Source organism: Larimichthys crocea, chromosome XIII, assembly GCF_000972845.2.
Source record: "Larimichthys crocea isolate SSNF chromosome XIII, L_crocea_2.0, whole genome shotgun sequence".
Lineage (NCBI taxonomy): Eukaryota > Metazoa > Chordata > Actinopteri > Sciaenidae > Larimichthys > Larimichthys crocea.
In genome coordinates, this window is record NC_040023.1 from 12,853,180 (window position 1) to 12,873,863 (window position 20,684).

Below are 20,684 nucleotides of genomic sequence, written 5' to 3' on the forward strand. Positions count from 1 at the left end.
GCTCTCATTACTACTTGATTTACTGTTCTTCATCTGATGGATGTGCACGTGTTAGACGCTGTGTCTCACCTCTGCTTGTCATTTTTTACAGTGCATCTCCTGATTGTCTGCTTGGTTTTCATTTTTTACAGTGTGACAGTTTTTGTGATAAAGATGCAAACACAATATTATTGATCATAAAGTGTCAATAACATTCAGCAGTATTTTCTGTAGGGTTATTGATCTAAAGTACACATGAGTAAACATCAAATATAGACTAAATATAGTCGTGTAGCAATGTGATCCACACTGCTGCCTCACTCCATCTTTCAGTGCTGATCTTTAGTTCATTACATGGTCAGATAGCACCATCTAGTGGACAGGTAGTAGAACTACACCATGTGATCATGTGATTTCTCTGACACTCACCTGCTTTCTGCCACAGGTTGGACTGGTTTTGACATCACTCTGATGTCTTTTTTTAGACTTGGACTTGCAGTTCTGAGGGTGTGACGGCGTCCTCAGGTCAGATGTAAACAGACACCAGGACTGACGAGGAAGAAATGAGCAGCTTCTTCTCTCCCAGTGTTTCCTCCACACCTGAAGTTGGAAAGTGTCTGTAAGTGGACCTGAGGTGAGTTCAGCAGGTGAGAATCCTACCAGAGAAATGTGTCAATGTTTGATCATCAGGATCACTTTGATCACAGTGTGCTGTATCACTGTTTAACTGGACAGGACAAATGTTTCTTCATGCTGATTGGTTGATTCAGAATATCTATTATTGATATGTTGTTGAATTTCTCTCTGAGTTAAAGAACAATGATTTCAGAAAGACGTACATGTCATAGTGTTGCTGTCTCTCCAGTAGAGTCAGCAGCAGTTTGATTGTAATTTGAGCTCACATGATCAGTGAAAAATGTGTCTGGACTGGTCCGACAGCTCGGATCAACTTGGCTCAGGTTGATGTTTGAACTGTTCATACTTTGAACTTAAAGGTGCAGTGTGTCAGATTTGGGGCCTTTATTTTCAGAATAAGGCAGACATGGAATATAATATTCATAACTATGTTTTCATGCATGTAGAATCACCTGAAAATAAGAATCTTTTTGTTTTTGTGATTTCAAAATTCTCCTTTTATATCTACAGTAGGAGCGGGTCCTCTTCCATGGAGGCCGTCATACTGAAACACTGTGTTTCTACAGACTAAACTAAATACTGACTGTAGACAGGACCTTTTGAACTGTTGTTTCTCCTTTGTCGTTGGAGACTTCTGGAGCCTGACGTGAAAGCACGTGTCGTTCTTAGTGTCAGAGAGCTGCGTGTGCTGCCGTGGACACCTCCTCTGGCCCAAAGCACTCACAGGCGGCCCGGTCCTCGCGCAGCTGCAGTCAGAGCGGGAGATGTTCACCCCTCCACGTGCAGACTGCAAATGAAGGGCGCATGCACGAAGCTGCCGCTGGCTGATCCCACCCTGGCTTAGGTAGTGTTGGGAAGTTGGGGTCTTTTTACTGACTGACTGACATAAATGTAGGACTTTGACTTTGACAGAATATTTATGAAGTTCAAACTTCTCTGTCCAATAACAAAGTATTGATCATGTATTGATTGTAGATTGACAGTGGTGTTTTCTAACTGTTTGTTCAGTCTGAGCACAGAAGCTTCAGTCCACTCTGATAGAAAACAGAGGAAGAGAAAGGATCAGTCCGTGATCATCAACATGGGGCTCAAAGCTTCCTCCACCTGTCTTTACAAATCATGCGGCGCCATCTGGTGGAGCCAAAGTCAACTGCAGGATGTCAGCTGTCTGAAACAGATTCCATGTGAAATGATGAAAATCAGAAAACTTTCTTGTCACATTAGTCTTTGTTAATCAGTGGAGGAGCAGCTGATCTTTGTACAGGACAAATGATGACAGGATGATCTGAGTCCATGTGCACATGAATGATTTGTGTTTCCTCTCCAGATCAAAGTGTGTGTGAGCTGATGTGGATGTGAGTTGAGCAGCATGAATCAGAGTGAGGACAGAGAGGAGGGAGTCCCTCCCTCTAAAAGCACTCTGTGTGGGGAACATGACAGCCAGACCAAAGCTCAGAGGTGAGATGAGGAACTGTCCACGACTCTTCTCCATGTCACAGCTCAGCACTCAAATCACTCCACCATCATTATTCACACTCAAAGCTCTGTGTGTGTTCTGTTGAAGCCCACAACAGACTCTGAGACCAGACTCTGCTGGACCTGAACCAGGACCTGGACCTGAACCCAGCTGTGTGTCCATCAAGAATGACGGGTCCATTGGTCGCTTCATTGAATTTAAAGTTGTCCGACCGTCTGCTGCACAGAGGTCAGCTGTTAATAACATTAAAATCGGACTGATTCATGTTTGAACTGTTATTTATCCAGACAAGTTTTTTAAACCTGAATGTTTATTTTCAGCTTCGTTCTTCACAAACATTTAGATTCTCACATCTGAAAACTGACCAGTAGAACCAGTAGAACCAGTAGAACCAGAAGAACCAGTAGAACCAGTAGAAGCCGTCTTCATCTCTTGGCTTCAGTTCCACATTTTCTCCACACACACGTTCTGACTGTTGTCTGACTGCATGAGTATAAAACAGTGATTTTATTGAGGCTAACAGATGCTAGCTGCTAACGAAGGCTAACCCTGATTCCACTGAGTTCCTCCATCAAATCAACATTTTCTAGTTTTCAGTCACGTGACAACAGAATAGAAACATGTCAGTGATAACAGCTGGACTGAGATCAGCTGCTCTACTCATCTTGTCTGAGTGTTGTCAATCATACGTCAGCTCTTTGTTTCCCTTCAACATGACAGAACTGTTCTTACATTGATTCACTCTGGAGTTCTTGAAGAGAAGTTTTGTTTTCAGTCGTGGAGAACAGTTCTGCTGGATGACAGGAGAAAACAAGCAGAACATTGTTTTGTCAAATGTATCCAGAACACATTGTTTCACTGTTCTGGTTGCACTGCAGATTAGATCCTGTTGTCTTTGTGTTTCTATCAGGAGGAAGCTGGAAGAACCACAACCCAGAACAGTGTCCATGAAGAGTGACGAGTCTATGGGTCAACCTATATCCTTCAAAGATGGACGTCAGTCTGTTGATCAAAGGTGAGGACTGAAAACTGACAAGACAAACAAACAGGGTCATGTGACAGGGTCATGTGACCTCTGTGCTGGTCACCTTTTCTTTGAATGGTTTGTGAACTGACGACAATAATTGTTGAAGTTTTAAAGTGAAATTCTTTCTCATTCCTGTTGATCAACGACTTCAGCTGTTCAACAGTTCGGTGGTCTCTGTTGTCGTTTTTTGAGCTTCATAATGCTCCACACATTTTCAAAGGGGGACAGGTCTGGACTGCAGGCTGGTTTCTACATCTTCCATGTAGACGGTGGCCACGATGGGTGATACTGGTGACTGAGACAGAAGTCCAGTGATCCACAAATCTGGTCCGGGCTGAGGTTTGTTCTGTTGTGTAGAGTGTTGTCCTGTAGTAGTCGCTGCTTCACCGTTTCAGCTGCCTCTCTGGTTGGGATGCATGTAAACAGTGAGCAGGACATGGTAGGACACCATGGTTTCATCTGTGTCCAGTTTCAGTCCTTGAACCTTGTTTACAAAGTCCATTGAGTTGTGGACATGGTGAGGAGTGTTGCCAGCCAATGGAGTTCGGATGGTGGCTCCATGATGAGTTGATGCTGCTGGTTGCTCCTGAGTGGAGCTCCCTCTTTGTGAAGCCCATACATGCACAGGATGGTGTCACCAGGAGACAGTCTGTCATATAGTTGTCGCTCTGTGGTTTCTTTCTTTTCTAACTGTTGTAAACTCTCTGTAGACTTTTTCTTGTATCTGCTGGTGGGCTCGCCTCTCAGTGCTTCATGTGTGTTCAGGTCACTCAGGAGTGTGGTGACCTTGGTGTGATTGTCAGCTGTGTTAAGGACCACTGAGCATCTTCCTCACTAACAGTTTACACTGACAGGTAGCATCCAGGTAGCTTGTGTGAGCTGTGTGTTGCTGTCCACAGTGTTCTAGAGGTCAACAAGAAGTGGAGGGACTAAACCAGACAAGCTGCTGAACCAACACAGTAAAGTGGAAGCTGCACAGAAATGCAGACTGGACTGTTGATTCCCAGTGGGATCAGCAGTACGACCAACACTTTAATGTCAGGGGAAAGCATCTGATTCAATGTTGGAATCAACACTTGAACTCAAAGGACCTTTACCTTGTGTTTGTCTCTGTGTGGACAGACATAATGTGAGCTCATTCTTCATGATTCCTCCACAGAGTGGACCAGGAGAGCTCAGAGGTTCCCAGTGGTCAGTCTGCCCAGCAGCATCAAACACACCTGGACTCCATATTTATGGTCTGTACATGGACAACAACTACTTTTACATCTATTCTGTTCACAATCATCTCCATGCTGCACTCTTTAGACCAGTGGACTGTCAGTCTGTCCAACATGGATCTGATGTTTGGTTCCATGATTTGACTTTGATTGTGTCGTTCATATAATATTCTGTTCCAGCTGCTGGAGGAGAACATTGTCACTTTTGTGAAGAACGAGCTGAAGAGGATCCAGAAGGGTCTGAGTTCAGATGAGCCAGGATGCTTAGAGAGTCAGAGGGAGGATGAGGAGGTGTTGGACGGTGAGGATGAAGAGCAGAGGAGGAGCAGCAGAGAGTCATTTCTGAAGATCACACTGCACTTCCTGAGGAGAATGAAGCAGGAGGAGCTGGCTGACTGTCTGCAGAGCAGTAAGAGGATTTCTCTAAAGATTTAACATGATGGATGAATGAGACGTTTACTGATGTCTCAACAGATGGACACTAATATGTTTACATGGATTCTTTAGGGGAATTACATTGTCATATTTTCTTCATGAATCACTGAATGATCTTATTTGTTGTGTCTTCATTCAGAATTTTTCCAGCATAAACTTAAATCTAACCTGCAGAAGAAGTTCCAGTGTGTGTTTGAGGGGATTGCTAAAACAGGAAACCCAACCCTTCTGAACCAGATCTACACAGAGCTCTACATCACAGAGGGAGGGACTGCAGAGGTCAATGATGAACATGAGGTCAGACAGATTGAAACAGCATCCAGGAAACCAGACAGACCAGAAACAACAATCAGACAAGTAGACATCTTTAAAGCCTCACCTGGAAGAGATGAACCAATCAGAACAGTGATGACAAAGGGAGTGGCTGGCATTGGGAAAACAGTCTTAACACAGAAGTTCACTCTGGACTGGGCTGAAGACAAAGCCAACCAGGACATTGTAATGGAAAATTTATATTACATGATTGTGTGTTCTCTTATAACCATATATAGCCATGTTTGATCTCAGTAATATTCAAAAAGTTTTTGAAGTTTAACACTGTGTGCCTTATAATCTTGTTTAGTTTCACTCAGTACCTTGCGCTTAGAAATCTTTCTCTCATTTATGCAAGTTGTTTGAAGAAGTAGTTTTTTGATGTATAAACTTGACCTTGGTTCTCACGGTCCAGCAGAGCTTGTTAGTGAGGTTTGATAGGGATGAGCACACTCCATTGTAACCACCTGGTACAGTTAGATAAGTAAATCATAATAATGACGAATACTCCTTAGAAATGTATAAGAATCAGTGTGGGACTGCCCCACCCGGAACATTTTCTGCAGACTGTCTTGTGCATTTGTAGAACTGTTCTTCTTGCAAGAATAAAATGACAAAACCTTTAAAGACCAATTGATTGATTCAAGATCCTTATTTTGTGTCGGTGAATTGCTTCCCAGAAATTTCAGCAACAATACCTGCAGGGGACAGACATGAAAGGTATCTCTCCAGCTGTCCTACTGTTTTTCCCAACTCCATGGATGCAAAGAAGTCGTCTTCATCAGAGGGGCTGCTGTTTGTGCTGGTGACTTCATCCAAGTTGGCGTTGAGGTGATTCCTGATGTAGTCAAGGCTTGTGGCAAGATAAATCATTTTTCTAAATAATTAGGTCTGCACATTATTCTTACCCTTCTACTGTATAGGCTGTCAAGCTGATATAAGTGCTGATATATATATATATATATATAATAATAATAATAAAGTAATAAAGTAAAGCAAAGTATGTTCAGCCAAGGTGTGTCTGTGTGTGTGCGTGCGTGCGTGCGTGCGTGTGTGTTTGTATGTGTAGAGGCATCGGAGGATCTGGAACATAGCGGAAACGAAGCAGTTCCTACCCGGACCTATAATTGAATGCACACTGAAACATGGCGGCTAACATAGAGCAAATTTTTCAGGATTTTATATTGAATAAAATCAGAGAGATTGAAGACCAGAATGAAGACAAAGCGTATGTCCCTGTTGTGTTTTGAATTCCTTTTAATGACACTTCAATATAATTACCTAGATAGTGAATAGAAATGAACAAGCTGAGAGTTTTCCATCTTTAGCGGCCGGTAGCCGTTTTGGTTACCAAATGTACCCTAAAAGCTAACGTTAGATATGTATTTATATTTTAAACGTTCTGATAGAACTGGCTACGACGCTGTTAACCGGGCTGACGGGGTGTCAATAAAGCTACAGTTAATATATGTATATATGTACGTACGATGTATTATGTATAGACAGTTTTATTAGTTAGCTAGCTCACTTACAATGTGCTTGTATAACTGTCAGCAAGTATTATATGCTTTTTATTTAATTCTATACAACGAGTATTGTGTATATTCTCCTCGCGGGTGGTTATTTCTCTGCTCGCTGGAAAGAATGCACACAACGGCCGTGTAAGCTTCCGAGATTTCACAAATTGCAAATAATTCTTAATTTTTTTGATTGTTTTGATAAAGCATGCGTTCACCATTCTTTGTAGGAAATAGCTATAGGTTTGGTTCAAAAACGTGGCTAAATAAAACCCTGGATCCTGACAAATCCAAAATATGATTGTTCTGGGTTTTACTTAACAGATTTATTTAGACAACACATCCTCTTCTTGAAACATTCCTCTGAAAGGATTTAATCCCTGATTATAACAAACATCACCTGAGCTGTGTTGGGCAGTAATAATAAATCTAACTAAATGAATATCTCTTTTTGTCTTCTGTGTCTATCAGTGCTGGAGAAGGAGTGGGTGCTGCCAATGAAGTGGTTGGAGTAGAGGAAACCACTTCCAAGAGAGACAAACAGGAAGACTTACAGGGCAGTGGTTCACAAAAGAAACACAAGAAGCACAAAAAACACAAAAGTAAGAAGAAAAGGAGGAACAGAGAGAAGGACAAGGAGAGCAGTTCAGAGTCTGGGACAGAATTGGACAGGGGAACCAATCATCAGCCAAGGTGAAACTTCTATAGTGAATTTCTATCAACACTCACAAAATTGCACTGCACATTGCACAAAATTAACAGTGTTACATGTCCATAATATTATGCATAAACAGTGACCTAAGTGAATTCCCCCTCTATTTATAAGTTATCTAATGGAGGAAAGGTAGTGGTCGAGGTTGAACAATTTATGTTCACTGAGGGTGTTTATGTTTAAACTTATTGTTATTGGAGAAGATTGGCCTCAATAATTCCTGACAGCTGCACAGCCTCTGCCAGTAACGCAGGGATATACTGTAGCAATCAGTTGCTGTTACATCATGCACACACCCACAAGTCAGTTCAATATCTGGTGTGTTAATGGGTGAAAAAGAGGCCGGTTATAAGGAGCCTTGAATAAAAACACAATATAAATGCACCTGGCTGATTTTAAAATGTGTATATATTCAACCCTGTTTCCAAAAAAGTGTCAATAGGAATGAAGTATGATTACTGAGAGGACCAATTGCAGTAATCCTGAAAGTGGAATGTTTTTTCATTCTTGCTTGATATAGGATTTCAGCTGCTCAACAGTTTGTGTCTCCCTTGTTGTAATTTACTTTTCACGGCAATATACGGCAAATTATCAATTAGTGACACACACACACACACACACATGATTGTGGTTAAACTGATGATGATGCAAGTGTGGACACATCAGGGTTTTGTCATTGAGGCCATGTAGTGGCTGCATCGATTAATCTGGAGACAGGCACTCTTTTATTACAAACTCAGATTAGAACAATTACAGGATGCAAATGACGTGTCGTCTTAGACCTGCAGGTACAAGAGACCCCGCTAACTAATCTCAGTCTCCTTTTATTTCTCTCTCTCTCTCCTCCTCATTGGATTTGGAACACTGTGGACACATACTGGCACTTACTTTTTTCCAGAGATGTATAAAGTACTGGAGTAAAGGAGTGGAGTAGAAGTACAAGTGCTATATCAAAAAACTGACTTGAGTAGAAGTTGAAGTGTTCGTTAAACACCATACTTAAGTAAAAGTACTAAAGTATTCAAAATGTTTTGTACTTAAGTATTGCTAGTAGAAGTATGTAAAAAATTGCTACTCAAGTACTGAAAGTAAAAGTAGAAGTAAAAGTACAAGTACTGTTGTTTATATTATTTCAAATATTTATTAAGGCACAACTTCTTTGGCCAAAGCAGCAGTACAAGGAAATAAAAGGCCACATACAAGTGTTAAAAAATTAAAACATCTCAAAAGGCCAGAGGGGTATTCCAAGAATATGGCTAAGTGACAAACCTGGGCAAGTCAAGCCTAATGGCCAACCTTATAATAGAACAGCCCAGAAGCATCCTTCTCACAAGGCCAAAGGGCTCTTCCATCATCAGGTTAACCACTGCCTCCAGATTAACTTATTCAGGTTTGTCTTTTAACCAGCTACTTAGAATACCCCCCCAGTAGGCCACATACTTAGCATTTATGTAAAAACAGGAGTAGAGCACTTTACAACACTGAGCTCTTTGTAAACAAACAAATCAAGGTTTGTCTCTTAACCAGCTACTTTACAACACTGAGCTCTCAACAAAAACAGACCCTCCCCCCCACAGCATCCCTCCCTTCTCTTCCCTGCTTGTGCATTTTTCCCCCTCCACTGTGCATAGTCCCTTAAGCTGATCTGTATAAAACAATCAGTTAGGCAGTTAGAAATCTTTTGTTTAGTCTCAAAAGTAGTTGGTTTTCAAAATTGGAGTCCTGCAGCCTCGCACTTCCTGGGGTAAAGACTAATCCTGCGATACTAAAAAGCCTCTCGCAGGCTGCTGATGCTGGAAGGGGTGTGTTTAACTTAACAGACATCTTACACACAGCTGGAAAAGACTTGAGCAAATCCAGGTTATCTGCTGAACAGGACAAGTACGCTTCTAGCTGTTTGGCGCCATCCAGCGCCTTTGAGCCCCTCATGCCAGAAAAAAAGTCCTCTTCATCAGATGAGCTCGACCTGTTGACCTCACCAGACTGCAACACGAAGTCTTCAATGTGTTGTTTGATATAGTCCATTCCTAAAATATAAGAGTACATTATAAACAACAATAGTCTCAACCAGTCATAACAGTAACCACAGATTTTAACATGACATGGTCAGTAAGAAATATTGATTTTAATGGAAATGACGCCTTTATGCAGGCTAAGAAAGGGCTAATGCACGACTAATATCCATGTTAGTAAGCACTATGATTGATGTGCGAATTGTGTGTTACCTATTTTGATTGTCTCATCTTCCTGTGTCCAATTTCTCCGGAACTTTGGAAGCAGAATAGCAACGGCTACCAGCTCTGGGTCTTCCATCATAGGGCCAAAGCGACCCTCAATGCCAGCCAGCAGAGCATTGACAAGGGGCTTGCAGTATTTTAGCGAGAGCTTGACCCTGTCCAGCTTAATTTTCAGGAGCTTGATAGTTGGGAGGAGCCAACCCATCTGGACATTGGTTTCAGCTTGCAAGATGTTAGTTGCTTGGGCAAGTGGAGTCATCACAACAGCAAACTCTGACAGGAATGCAAGTTCAGCTGGATTGAACCTGTGATGAAGACAACATAATCATGAACAACAGGATTGGGCATTAATTGATTAGGTGTAACAATAAGACAAAAAAACAGTATTGCTACATGATTGGTTTATTATCATGCGATGGAATGCTTTACCATTCATTCAATTAAGTTGTTTTACAAATAGACAATACCAATTCTGTACCAGAATCGAGCTTGAGAGTACCATATAATTAAAAAAATAATAATAATTTTAAACTTACATTGGAACATTCAAATCTGTGCAGACAGCTCTCATGGCTGCCTCTCCCTTCTCTTTGACGATCCGGAGCAGTCTCTCCACAGCCATGAACACAGAGTTCCACCTTGTTGCAACCGGTCGCACAAGCTGGAGGGAGCAAGCATCTTCCACACTTTCAGCTGCTATTGAGGATCTTGACCATTTATTCCAAAGTGCATTGCATTTGCCAAATGTTGAATAGTATAATTTCTTGTATGTGTCATTGGACACTGCCTTGCTGGCATCGGTAGTGGCTATGGGGTTGAGAATGTGGCATGCACAACGCTGGTGCTTTGGAAGCTGGAATTCGAAACCATCAACCTCATCCAAAAGGGAAGATGCGTCAACAAACTCTACCGCCTCCTCATCTTTGTCTGCTTCTTCCTCCTCCTCCTGAACTTGACCACCGGTATTGTTATTTTCATCTTCAGCGAAGGCTTTGATAAAGTTGGAGCCATTGTCCGTGGTTGTTGTGACTATCTTCCCCCGTCTTTCAAACTCTGCATGGATATCATTGAGTGCATTTGCCAAAAGGTCAAAAGTGTGATAGCCTTTTAATCTTTTACAGCCCAGGGCCGCAGAGACCCTTTATAAACTTTCAGGGTCCAGCCAATGGGCCGTGACCCCAATGAAACTACGCCTCCTGGCTGACCAGCAGTCAGTGGTTGTTGCGATGTAGTCCACAGATTTCATGGCCACAATCATTTTGATCTTCATTTGTTTGGCAGCATCATCAATCCTAGATGTGAGTGTGATTCTTGACATTATTTTGGTATTTGGCACCAGGTCGAACACAAAGTTCCGGAAAAGTTCTTGCTCTACGATGCTCAAAGACTGAAGTCCCTGGATAACATAATCCACAATGGCCTTGTCAACAGATCTATTGGGCATTGGCCAGCTCCCCAACAGTGTGGGCTGCTTGATGGAGGGGGAGGTAATTACGGTCTTCCTCTTTCGTTTAACTGATGTGAGGTCCTCATATCTTTTCAAGTGGCAGTCATGCTTGCTCTGAAACAAGACAAACACGTGTAGCTTTACTTTCTAGGACGCAGAACTCAATGCGCGTTCATACTGTACAGTACGCTGTAAAAAAAAAAACATGCAAAATTACACTAAAAAAATCTGCGAAACAGCGAGTCCACGAAAAGTTTACCGTGTTATAGCGAGGGACGACTGTATTAATATTCTACAAATTATATAATAATAATAATGACTATAATAATATTTTCCCATTTGAAATACATTACACAAACTTCAAATAATTCTACAAAACTTCTTTTTCAAGGGAAGGTCTCTCAACATTAGCGACCAATGCTAAAATTAGTGCTAATTAACATTAACCACTAGGAATTAAACACATGTTAATTGCTAACATGCTAATGTTAACATGTTAATGCTAACATGCTAATGCTGAACATTTTTAAAGAAACTTTGAGTGTGCCTGACTCTGGCCCCGTCGCCCCCATACATTATTACTGACACTGTCATTTCAGACAGACAACTTAAAATTAAGTGCCAATAACTGCTAAAATGGCCACCGCTGGGCTTCTGCCTGCAGGCTTCTGCCTTCTGACTCTTATTTTGAAAATAGCCCCTCCCCCCTCTCCTCCCTGTCTGTGTGTCAGTGTGTGTGTGTGTGTGTGTTTGAGTGTCTGAGTAATTAGTGACAGATGTGCGCGTGCATGCTCACTCCCTCTCCCTCTGTCCCCTGAGGAGACACAAAAGCTTTAAAAAAGGAGGGAGTAGCCGGTCAATTAGCGCGTAGTGGGCCAAAACTATAACAGAGACAGCTTCAACAGTGTTATCACTGCGACCGCCTCGAATTTTCCTACGTTTGAGGGTATAAATGATTTCTGTAGCTTCAGATTTGCGGCCACAATTGCAGTTTACAAATTTATTTTTCGATGACTTTTTCTCTCCCTCTCCACTCTAGTGATGACATCACGCACTCTAGCTCTCCAAAGTTCTCGCAATACGCACCCATTCATTTTTTGGTGTGGTTTTTGGTGATTTTTGGCAAAACCGTTTGCCTCTTAGAAAAACCATAGCACACCATTCCTGGCCTAGCCGGTTGTTTTGATACCCGTTTTGTGGGTGTGCGACAAAAACTCTGGGAGGAGTAGCGAACCGAAAAAACCACGGAAGAAACGGAAGACAAAGAACTAGAACATTTCTAAAGAAATCTTGAATGTGCGTGACTTTGGCCCGTGACTCTCCCCCATACATCATTGACACTGTTGAGTTCACAGAATACTAGAAAATTTCTAAAGAAATTTTGAGAGTGCCTGACTCTGACTGACACTGCTCAGCAAATTCAGTACTAGAAAATTCCCGCAGAAATTTTGAGAGTGACGAGTTTGCTGTTGCTGGGGGTCTGTATTCAAACAGCACACCTCAAATAGTCATTTTTAACATGTTTATTTAGACACAGGAGCAGCTAGCGCTGATGCACTAGCAATTACCATTAGCATGTTATCATTAGCATGTTACCATTAATATGTTGGCATTAGCATGTTAACATTAAAATTTTAGCATTAGCATGTTAACATTAGCAATTAACATTAGCATGTTAGCATAAGCATGTTAACGTTGATGCGCTGACGTGCTAGCAATTAACATTAGCATGTTAGCATTACCATGTTAACATTAACATGTTAGCGCTGATGCGTTAGCAGTTAACATTAGCATTTGACCATTAGCATGTTAACATTAGCATGTTAACACTGACGCGCTGACGCGCTAGCAATTAGCATTAGCATGTTAGCATTAACAATAACCATTAACATGTTACCATTAGCATGTTAACATTAGCATGTTAGCGTTGATGCATTAAGAATTAACATTAGCATGTCTGCATTAGCATGTTAACATTAGCATGTTAGTGCTGATGTGCTGACACGTTAGCAGTTAATATTAGCATGTTGGCATTAACATGTTACCATTAGCATGCATTTAATTCTGAGTGGCTAATGTTAATTAACATTAGCATGTTAGCATTTTAACATTTGCATGTTAGCGTTGATGCGCTAGCAATTAACATTAGCATGTTAGTGCTGATGCGCTGACACGCTAGCAATTAACATTAGCATGTTAGCATTAGCATTTTAGTGCTGATGCGCTAGCAATTAACAAATTGACAAAAACTCTGGGAGGAGTAGCGAACCGAAAAAAAGACGGAAGAAACGGAAGACGAAAAATAAGAATAAGCCTGAGAGGTTTTAAAGCGTGTGCTCTTTGAGGCACACTCAATAAAGACGAGAATAAGCCTGAGAGCTTTTAAAGAGTGTGCTCTTTCAGGCACACTCAATAAGCAGAATAAGAAAATGTGATACATTAAGATATTGCACGTTGTTGAAATTATTGCACTACGATTGTCTGATATGAGAATCACCTTTCTCTCTGTAGCGTTAAAGTTCTCAAACCAGAGAGAGATGTTGGTCAGAACACTTTCTATGTTACCCCTGTAGAAAGTGATTAAGATGGATGAAATGGGGTAAATGGACTGTACTTACATATCTCCTTTCTAGTCTTCCGACCACTCAAAGCACTTATACACTACATATCTCATTCACCCATTCGCACACATTCATACACTGATGGCATTGGCTGCCATGCAAGGTGCCAACTGCTCATCAGTTTGAGGAACTAACCATTCATACACATCCACACATCGATGGCACAGCCTTCGGGAGCAATTTGGGGTTCAGTATCTTGCCCAAGGACACTGCGACATGTTGACTGGGGGGGGTCGAACCGCTGATCTTCTGATTAGTGGACAACCCGCTCTACCTCCGAGCCACAGATGCCGGTGGGCTGCAGGAAGTACAGACACTGGTATGCCTTTTTGACAAGGGAGAAGGTGTGCAGGTTCCAGGACAGGTTGTCAGCCACAGCAGTCCCATTGACGTGGATTAGGGCATGCACAGATAGATTTTTCAAGTCAATCACCTTCTCCTTGGTTTTCTCGACCTTCAGGGCTAAATTGATTGTCCTGCACCAGACTGTGAAGAGTTTCACCTGCTCCCTATATGCCTTCTCATGACAGTCCTGGATAAGACCCACCACTGTTTGTCCAGATCATTGGGAATTATAGTGTTGAATGCAGAGCTAAAATCGGCAAAAAACATGGACACATGAGTCTTCTGGTGTATCAAGCTGAAGTGAAGTGCAGTGGATATGGCATCCTCAGTGGAGTGGTTTGGGCAGTAGGCAAACTGAAGTGAATCCAGTGAAGGAGAGAGGGCAGATGTGATGTGGTCCTTGGCTAATCTTTCAAAGCACTTCATTATTATGTCTATGAATATACTGTGGCTTTCCTCGCTGGTGTGGTGTTTAGTGCTTCAAACTAGGGGTGGGCGATATATCGAATATACTCGATATATCGCGGCTTGTTCTCCGTGAGATGTATAAAATGACTATATCGCGACCATCGAGTACTTGTCACGCAAAAGCCGTCGGCATTTAAGGCTACGTTTACACGTAGCCGGGTATGTTGAGAAACGAATATTTCCCTCCCTCCGTTTTCCAAAATAACATCGTGCACATAGCATCGTTTTCAAAAAAGTCAAACCGCATAAATACGCCATCGAGCGCCGTCATAACTACGCCAAGCCTGTGGGTGGCAGTGTAGGAAGAAGGCGAATCCTCTGCAAGCCAATCAGAATAACGCTTCCATGAGCATCGTCATAGCAACAAGTAAACATTGGTCGCACTTTTGGCTCATCCGCTGCCTAAAACTCTGTTTATCTCAATTTACACGCACACGCAAAACCGGAGTTTTCCAGAATCTCCACTCTAGCCGGAGTTTTTAGAAAGATTCGTTTTCAGAGGCGAATTCACCGTTTGCGTGTAAAAGATAGGTACAAACGAAGGGAAATGTCTCCGTTTTTAAAAATACCCGTGTACGTGTAAACAGGGCCTAAGTCTCCGGAGTTTTGCCTGTGTCACTCACTCCTGCTGCTCCTCACAGCACGCAGCACACTTCCCCGCCCACCCAGAAAAATCCCCTGCGCGCATGCGTATTTTTTGCATCAAGTGAGGAGAGACAAGGCCCACTGGCCCACTCCAGAGGCGTATGCGCCGCGTAAAGGCTGCGCCGCGGTAACCGGAGCAGATAGCTGCCCGGCTAGTCAATGAGAGCACTCACACAGGGCGGAGTGTCTCTCCGCGCCACGGCACGAGCATTTCTATTTTTGACGCCAGCCGCTGCTAAACCTCGTAAATTTCAACAGAGCACTGCGCACCAGACAGGAAATCCGACACAGAATCAACATAATAAACTTCCGCCCCCTTTCAAAATAAAACACAATACGCAGTTCATGTAGCTTATCACAACTTCATATCAACGTTACGTCATGACAGGTGGCACCAGGTGAGCAGTCAATCTAAAATCCCCCCCTACTGCTCGCTGGGCGTTTCTCACGGGGGCTACCCATCACTCCACTATCTCTCTCCAAAAACTGCACGTCTATGCCTTGTACTGCATGTGTGTGTATCTGGGTTAAAATGCATGTAAAAAAAATAAAAATAAAAAAATATAAAAAGAATTTCCCCGTCCGTGGGATTAATAAAGTATATATATATATAAAAAAAGAAAAAAACACAATAATTTATGACACAACAGATGCTTTTTATAATCTCTTCCATGTCGGAGAAGCAAAGTCAGCTGTTTGTTGTTGTTGTTTTCTTTATACACAGTTTATCGTGGGTCTCACGTACTTAATTAATTTGATTGTGATTTTCCACTTTTTGCATGCAAATTAACAAATCTCTAATAGAAGGGTCTACTTGAATCATCATACTGATGTTATTTTTTGCATCAAAGGGTTGAATTTAACATTCATTGTGATTTACAGGAGAAATAAAAATATCGATAGCTTAAAAATATCGAGATATTAGTTATAGGCCATATCGTGCAGCCCTACTTCAAACCTTCTGAAGTAGTTATTGAGGTTGCTGAGGGAATTCGTGCTGTCGTCACAGGGCTGGGGAGGACTTCTATAGTCTGTGACAACCTGAATACTCTGCCTTGCTTATTTGTGTACTTTTTAGTCCCACTTGAAAAGCTACTATTGTCTCATCCCTCCTTCAATCTTCGATACATGTTTTTCAATGCATTTTTAAATTTACGTGGGGGTTTATTTGTCCAGCTATTTAGAGCTTACTGGAAGTCTGCAGTTTACTTACCCAAATAGTTCAAAATGGCCTGATTTTCGGCCAAAAGTGTGCGGCTATCATATACTTTGTCAGAGCTGTCCGAAACTAATTAATAGGGGGCGGAGCAAAAGCGCTCTATAGCGCCCCCTTGAATTACTCTTTGGGACAGCCCTGCCACAGTTTTGGACACAGAATTATGAAACTCAGCCACTGTGTACAACATGGCAGGACCTACAAAAAAAATCTATTGTCCAAAACTGTGGGCGGGGCTGTTTGAAAGAAAAAATCAGTGGCGAAGGCGCCGATTTCGATGTGAGCTCATATCTCAGGAACGCTTTGGTGAAACGGAACCAAATTTTATGTCATGCTTCGAGGCGCTGTCCCTAGTCCAGGAAACAAAAATTGTGTCATTTCATCTCTAGGGGGTGCTATAATTAGCAAAACATTGTTTTTGCTCATATGTCCTGAAGTGTTTGTATTTGAAATGAAATTGTGATATCCACAGATACTGTGGGTTGCCCCATTGATAGTTGATGCCAACTTTTCATGTTAGCCAATCGCAACGCCGCCAGACAGGACGTTTGCTCATATCTCGGCAACGCTTTGACCTCAGAACACGGCAGGACCTACAAAAAACCTCTCTTGGAGCAATAAGCCACAAAGAACAGGAAGCGAGATATTTAATAATGAAAATCGCCATTTTCAGGTGTTTCGGCCTGGTTGACAAGGGGTCATGTTTGAACTCCTCCTCCTAGGGATTTCATCCAATTCACTTCAAACTTGGTAGGTCTGTTCACATAGACTTCCTGAGTAACAGTTATCAAAATGATGAATTTTGGGGAAAGGGTGTGGCCATTTCCCCATGCGCACATTTCGACGTGCGCGCATATGCGAGGGCCCGACCATCGCTGCTTGCAGCTTTAATTGATGCTTCTTTCTTATCTTCTTACCCACAGTTAGCTGGGTAGATACCCAATAGAAATATTTTGGGCTCTAAGTGTAATTTTATCTTTAATATTTCCTCAATACACTGTTTCACTTCTTCCCAGAATTTCTTTATTTGAGAACGCTGCCACAAGCAATGAAAAATCGTGCCCTTTTCTTTGTCACATTTTATGCAAACATCTGGTATAGCATTATTGAATTTATTCAGTTTAACTGGAGTCATATAAGAACGCATTAGCCAGTTGTACTGCAGAAATCTTAAATGGGTGTTCACTGTTTGTAATTGTGTCTTAGGTACATGCCTTCTCCCACTCCTCAATGGAGATATTCTCCTGTAGGTCCTCTCTCCAGGACTTGAGCTTATTTACTGAGGATTCTGAAGATTCACCAACCAATTTATTATATATTTTGGAGATCAAGCCCCTTCCCTGGCAGTCTTTCACCATCATTTCTTTGAGCGTCGATAGGCTAGGAATAAACAAGGACTGATTTTGTTGAGTTCTAATAAAATCCCTCAGTTGTAAATATCTAAAAAAATTGGCTGCGAGCTATGTCGTGTTTGACCATAACTTCATCAAAAGACAACAAATGTTTATCATCAGGGCTATAAAGATCTCCTATTTTTTGTAACCCCTGATCAGCCCGAATTTGAAACCCCCCCTCACCTCCTCTTGGGGGGAAGAGATCGTTTCCCCATATCGGACTAAATAATGAGAGTGAGTCAACTCCTTTGAAATATTTCTTAACCTGTTGCCAGACACTAATTATGTTTTTAGCCATGGGATTCTTGGTGTTATTTTTGAGTTTCTTAAAATTAGCTGAGTACAGGTAAATGGACGAAGGCAGCTTCAGTGTATCACCTTCCATTTCTCTCCCCAGTGGCACATTCTCCTCAGAGTAGTAAAACATCAGTGTTCTCAGTTGTGCCGCCCAGTAGTACCATAGTGGGTTTGGGCATTTAAGCCCTCCTCTATCATAGGGCAAGTACAACAATCATAGACGCAGCCTGGGGCGTCTGTTGTTCCCTAGAAACCTAATGAAAAGTGTCTTCAGCTGAGAAAATAAATTGCTTGGTGGTGGCAGCGGTACATTTTGAAATAAATACAACAGTTTAGGAAGTACATTTATTTTAAGAGTGTTTAACCTAACCTGGGTAAAGCAGCCCATCTATCTAAAGAATCTCTTGCATGACTGGTCTATAGTTAGTTTCTATGATATTGTTAAGCAATGGAACAATTTGAATACCTAAATAAGAGAAGCAATTGACGACTTCCAATTGTGCAGTTACATTCGTTGGATTTTCCCTGTCTGCATGGTTTAATAACATAATGGATGTTTTAGATGTATTAATCTTATAACCTGAAATCTTACCAAACTCCCTAATCAAGTCTAACAGGGCTGGGATGGATTTGTTGGTATTTTTGAGAAAAACAATGATATCATCTGCATATAAAGCTAAACTGTGCTCTGTCTGTCCTATGGCTATTCCAGTGATGCTATCATGTGCCCTCACTGCAATTGCCAAAGGTTCGATTGCCTTAATGAACAACAAAGGGTCCCCCTGTCTACACCCTCAATTTATTTTTATAGTTTTTGAAATATTACTGTTAGTCAAAATCTGTGCATATGGTTCCTTTATAGAGTAATCTTATCCAATTACAGAAATTATCTCCCAACCCAAAACGTGCCAGAATCTCGAACAAAAAAGACCATTCCACTCTGTCGAGCGCATTTTCAGCATCGAGGGACAGTAAAGCGGTGTCAGGAGCCCCCTTTTGATGGTAAAGAATATTCAAAATCTTTCTGACATTGTGAAAGCCTTGTCTGCCTCGAATTAACTCATTCTGATCCCTCCCAATTATCTTAGTTATTATTACTTTGATTCTTTTTGCTAAAATCTTACAAAGTATTTTCAAATCTGCATTTAGCAGACTGATAGGTCTCCAGTTTTCGCATTTATCTTTTGGTTTACCCACCTTTGGGAGCAGAGTAATTAATGCTCCTCTTAGAGACAATGGCAAGGTACCATTTTGGAGGGATTCTGTAAACATTTCTAAAATTGGAGTCAGCTATTTACTTTAAAAATCTTTTATAAATTTCAATTGGGAGGCCATCAGGTCCGAGAGTTTTTCCTGCTTTAATACTTTCAATTGCAGCAGATAATTCCTCTAGTGTAATATCTTTATCCAAATTAGTCCTAAGATTTTTTGGTATATTGGGTATATTTATATTATCTAAAAACACCTTTAGTTCTGAATTTTCATTAATTATTTCTGAACTATAAAGACCCTCATAAAATTTCCTAAAGAATTCATTTATTTCTGTTGGATCTACAATGGTTTCTCCTTGATCACCCTGCAGTGAGGTGATAGCTCTTTCACTCTGTAGCCGCTTCAGACGCCATGCAAAAACCTTACCTGGTTTATGATGAGATTCTGGTGACCTAGTTCGATAATACTCATTTTCGATCTCCTTTATTTTTGTCTCTAGGTTTTTTGCCTTTCGAAAAGTCGATTTTGCTTTCAAGCTAGTAATGCTGATTTTTTGGCCCCTAATAAAAGCCTTAAAGGCCTCCCATCTCGTGCTTGCTGAAGTTTCTGTTGTATTAGTTTCAAAATACAAACTAATTTGTTCATCCAAAAAAGAGACAAAACTGGGATCGGCCAACCACTTTTGTTTGCAACACCAAATCCTAACGTCTTTCACTAGCTTTGAGTCCTGATACACCAATGAATTTGGAGCATGGTCTGAGATTAGGATAGCATCATAATAACATTCCTTGATTTTATACCTTAACTCTGCAGATGTAAAAAAAAAAGTAAATTCTTGAATAGGACTTGTGTACACCTGAGTAACATGAAAACATTTAATTTTCTTCCCTCCAGCTATCTATTAAGTTCAATTCTTTCATAAAGTGTTGTATAATTGCATGACTACGAATGTGAGAATCAGCTTCAGAGCTCCTGTCCTTCGCCGGATCTAATGCACAGTTAAAATCGCCCGCCACCACACATTTACCTGAAAGAGTGGACAAAATAAGGAACACATTTTGAAAAAAATGAGGGTCATCTGTATTTGGTGCACGGATGTTCGCTAAGATAATTTGCTCTTTTAGTAAATTACCTTGCATGATAAGATATCATCCAAATTTGTCCTTAATAACCTTATTTACCTGAAAACACTTTTCAGCTTCACACAATTTAACTTTTAAGCTGATTTTTTAAACATGTTCACTCATCAGACGTTTGCAGGCCGAGGAGCCCCAAAAGTTATCACGCCTTATTGGCAGGACCCAAGCCTGGCCCCGTCTCTGCCAGACTAATGATGAACATGTCTTCACCAGTGTGGCAGTTGTTGTTTGATGTTTGAAACAAGCGGTATTAAAGAATATCAGTGTTCTCGCCAGCGCTTTATATGGTTGCGGCCCGCTACGCTAAAATTTCAGACCGCAACGGCAATTTCCCCCCGTTACGTTATT

General features: G+C 41.4%; 2 protein-coding genes across 14 annotated transcripts in view; both read left to right on the top strand.

The window, feature by feature from the left end:
• The first annotated feature begins 460 nt into the window (after positions 1-460).
• Positions 461-20,684, top strand: part of sonb (SON DNA and RNA binding protein b) — an 88,218-nt gene continuing 67,994 nt past the window's right edge. For 2 of the 13 annotated variants that reach the window (XM_027286064.1, XM_027286063.1), the window contains exons 1-5: positions 468-613; positions 1,285-2,073; positions 2,180-2,320; positions 3,003-3,107; positions 7,075-7,296. In XM_027286064.1, coding sequence (XP_027141865.1) covers positions 1,985-2,073; positions 2,180-2,320; positions 3,003-3,107; positions 7,075-7,296 — 557 coding nt within the window. In that variant the 5' untranslated portion in view covers positions 468-613; positions 1,285-1,984. Of the gene's footprint in view, positions 627-1,245; positions 2,074-2,179; positions 2,321-3,002; positions 3,108-6,189; positions 6,315-7,074; positions 7,297-20,684 lie in introns of those variants that run through there. The other 11 variants (XM_027286060.1, XM_027286055.1, XR_003463450.1 and 8 more) reach the window with 11 other exon arrangements.
• Positions 3,117-5,358, top strand: LOC113747221 (NACHT, LRR and PYD domains-containing protein 3-like). Its single transcript, XM_027286067.1, has 4 exons — positions 3,117-3,458; positions 4,279-4,357; positions 4,520-4,748; positions 4,914-5,358. Exons 2-4 carry the CDS (start codon positions 4,355-4,357, stop codon positions 5,333-5,335), a joined length of 654 nt encoding a protein of 217 aa, XP_027141868.1. The 5' UTR covers positions 3,117-3,458; positions 4,279-4,354; the 3' UTR covers positions 5,336-5,358.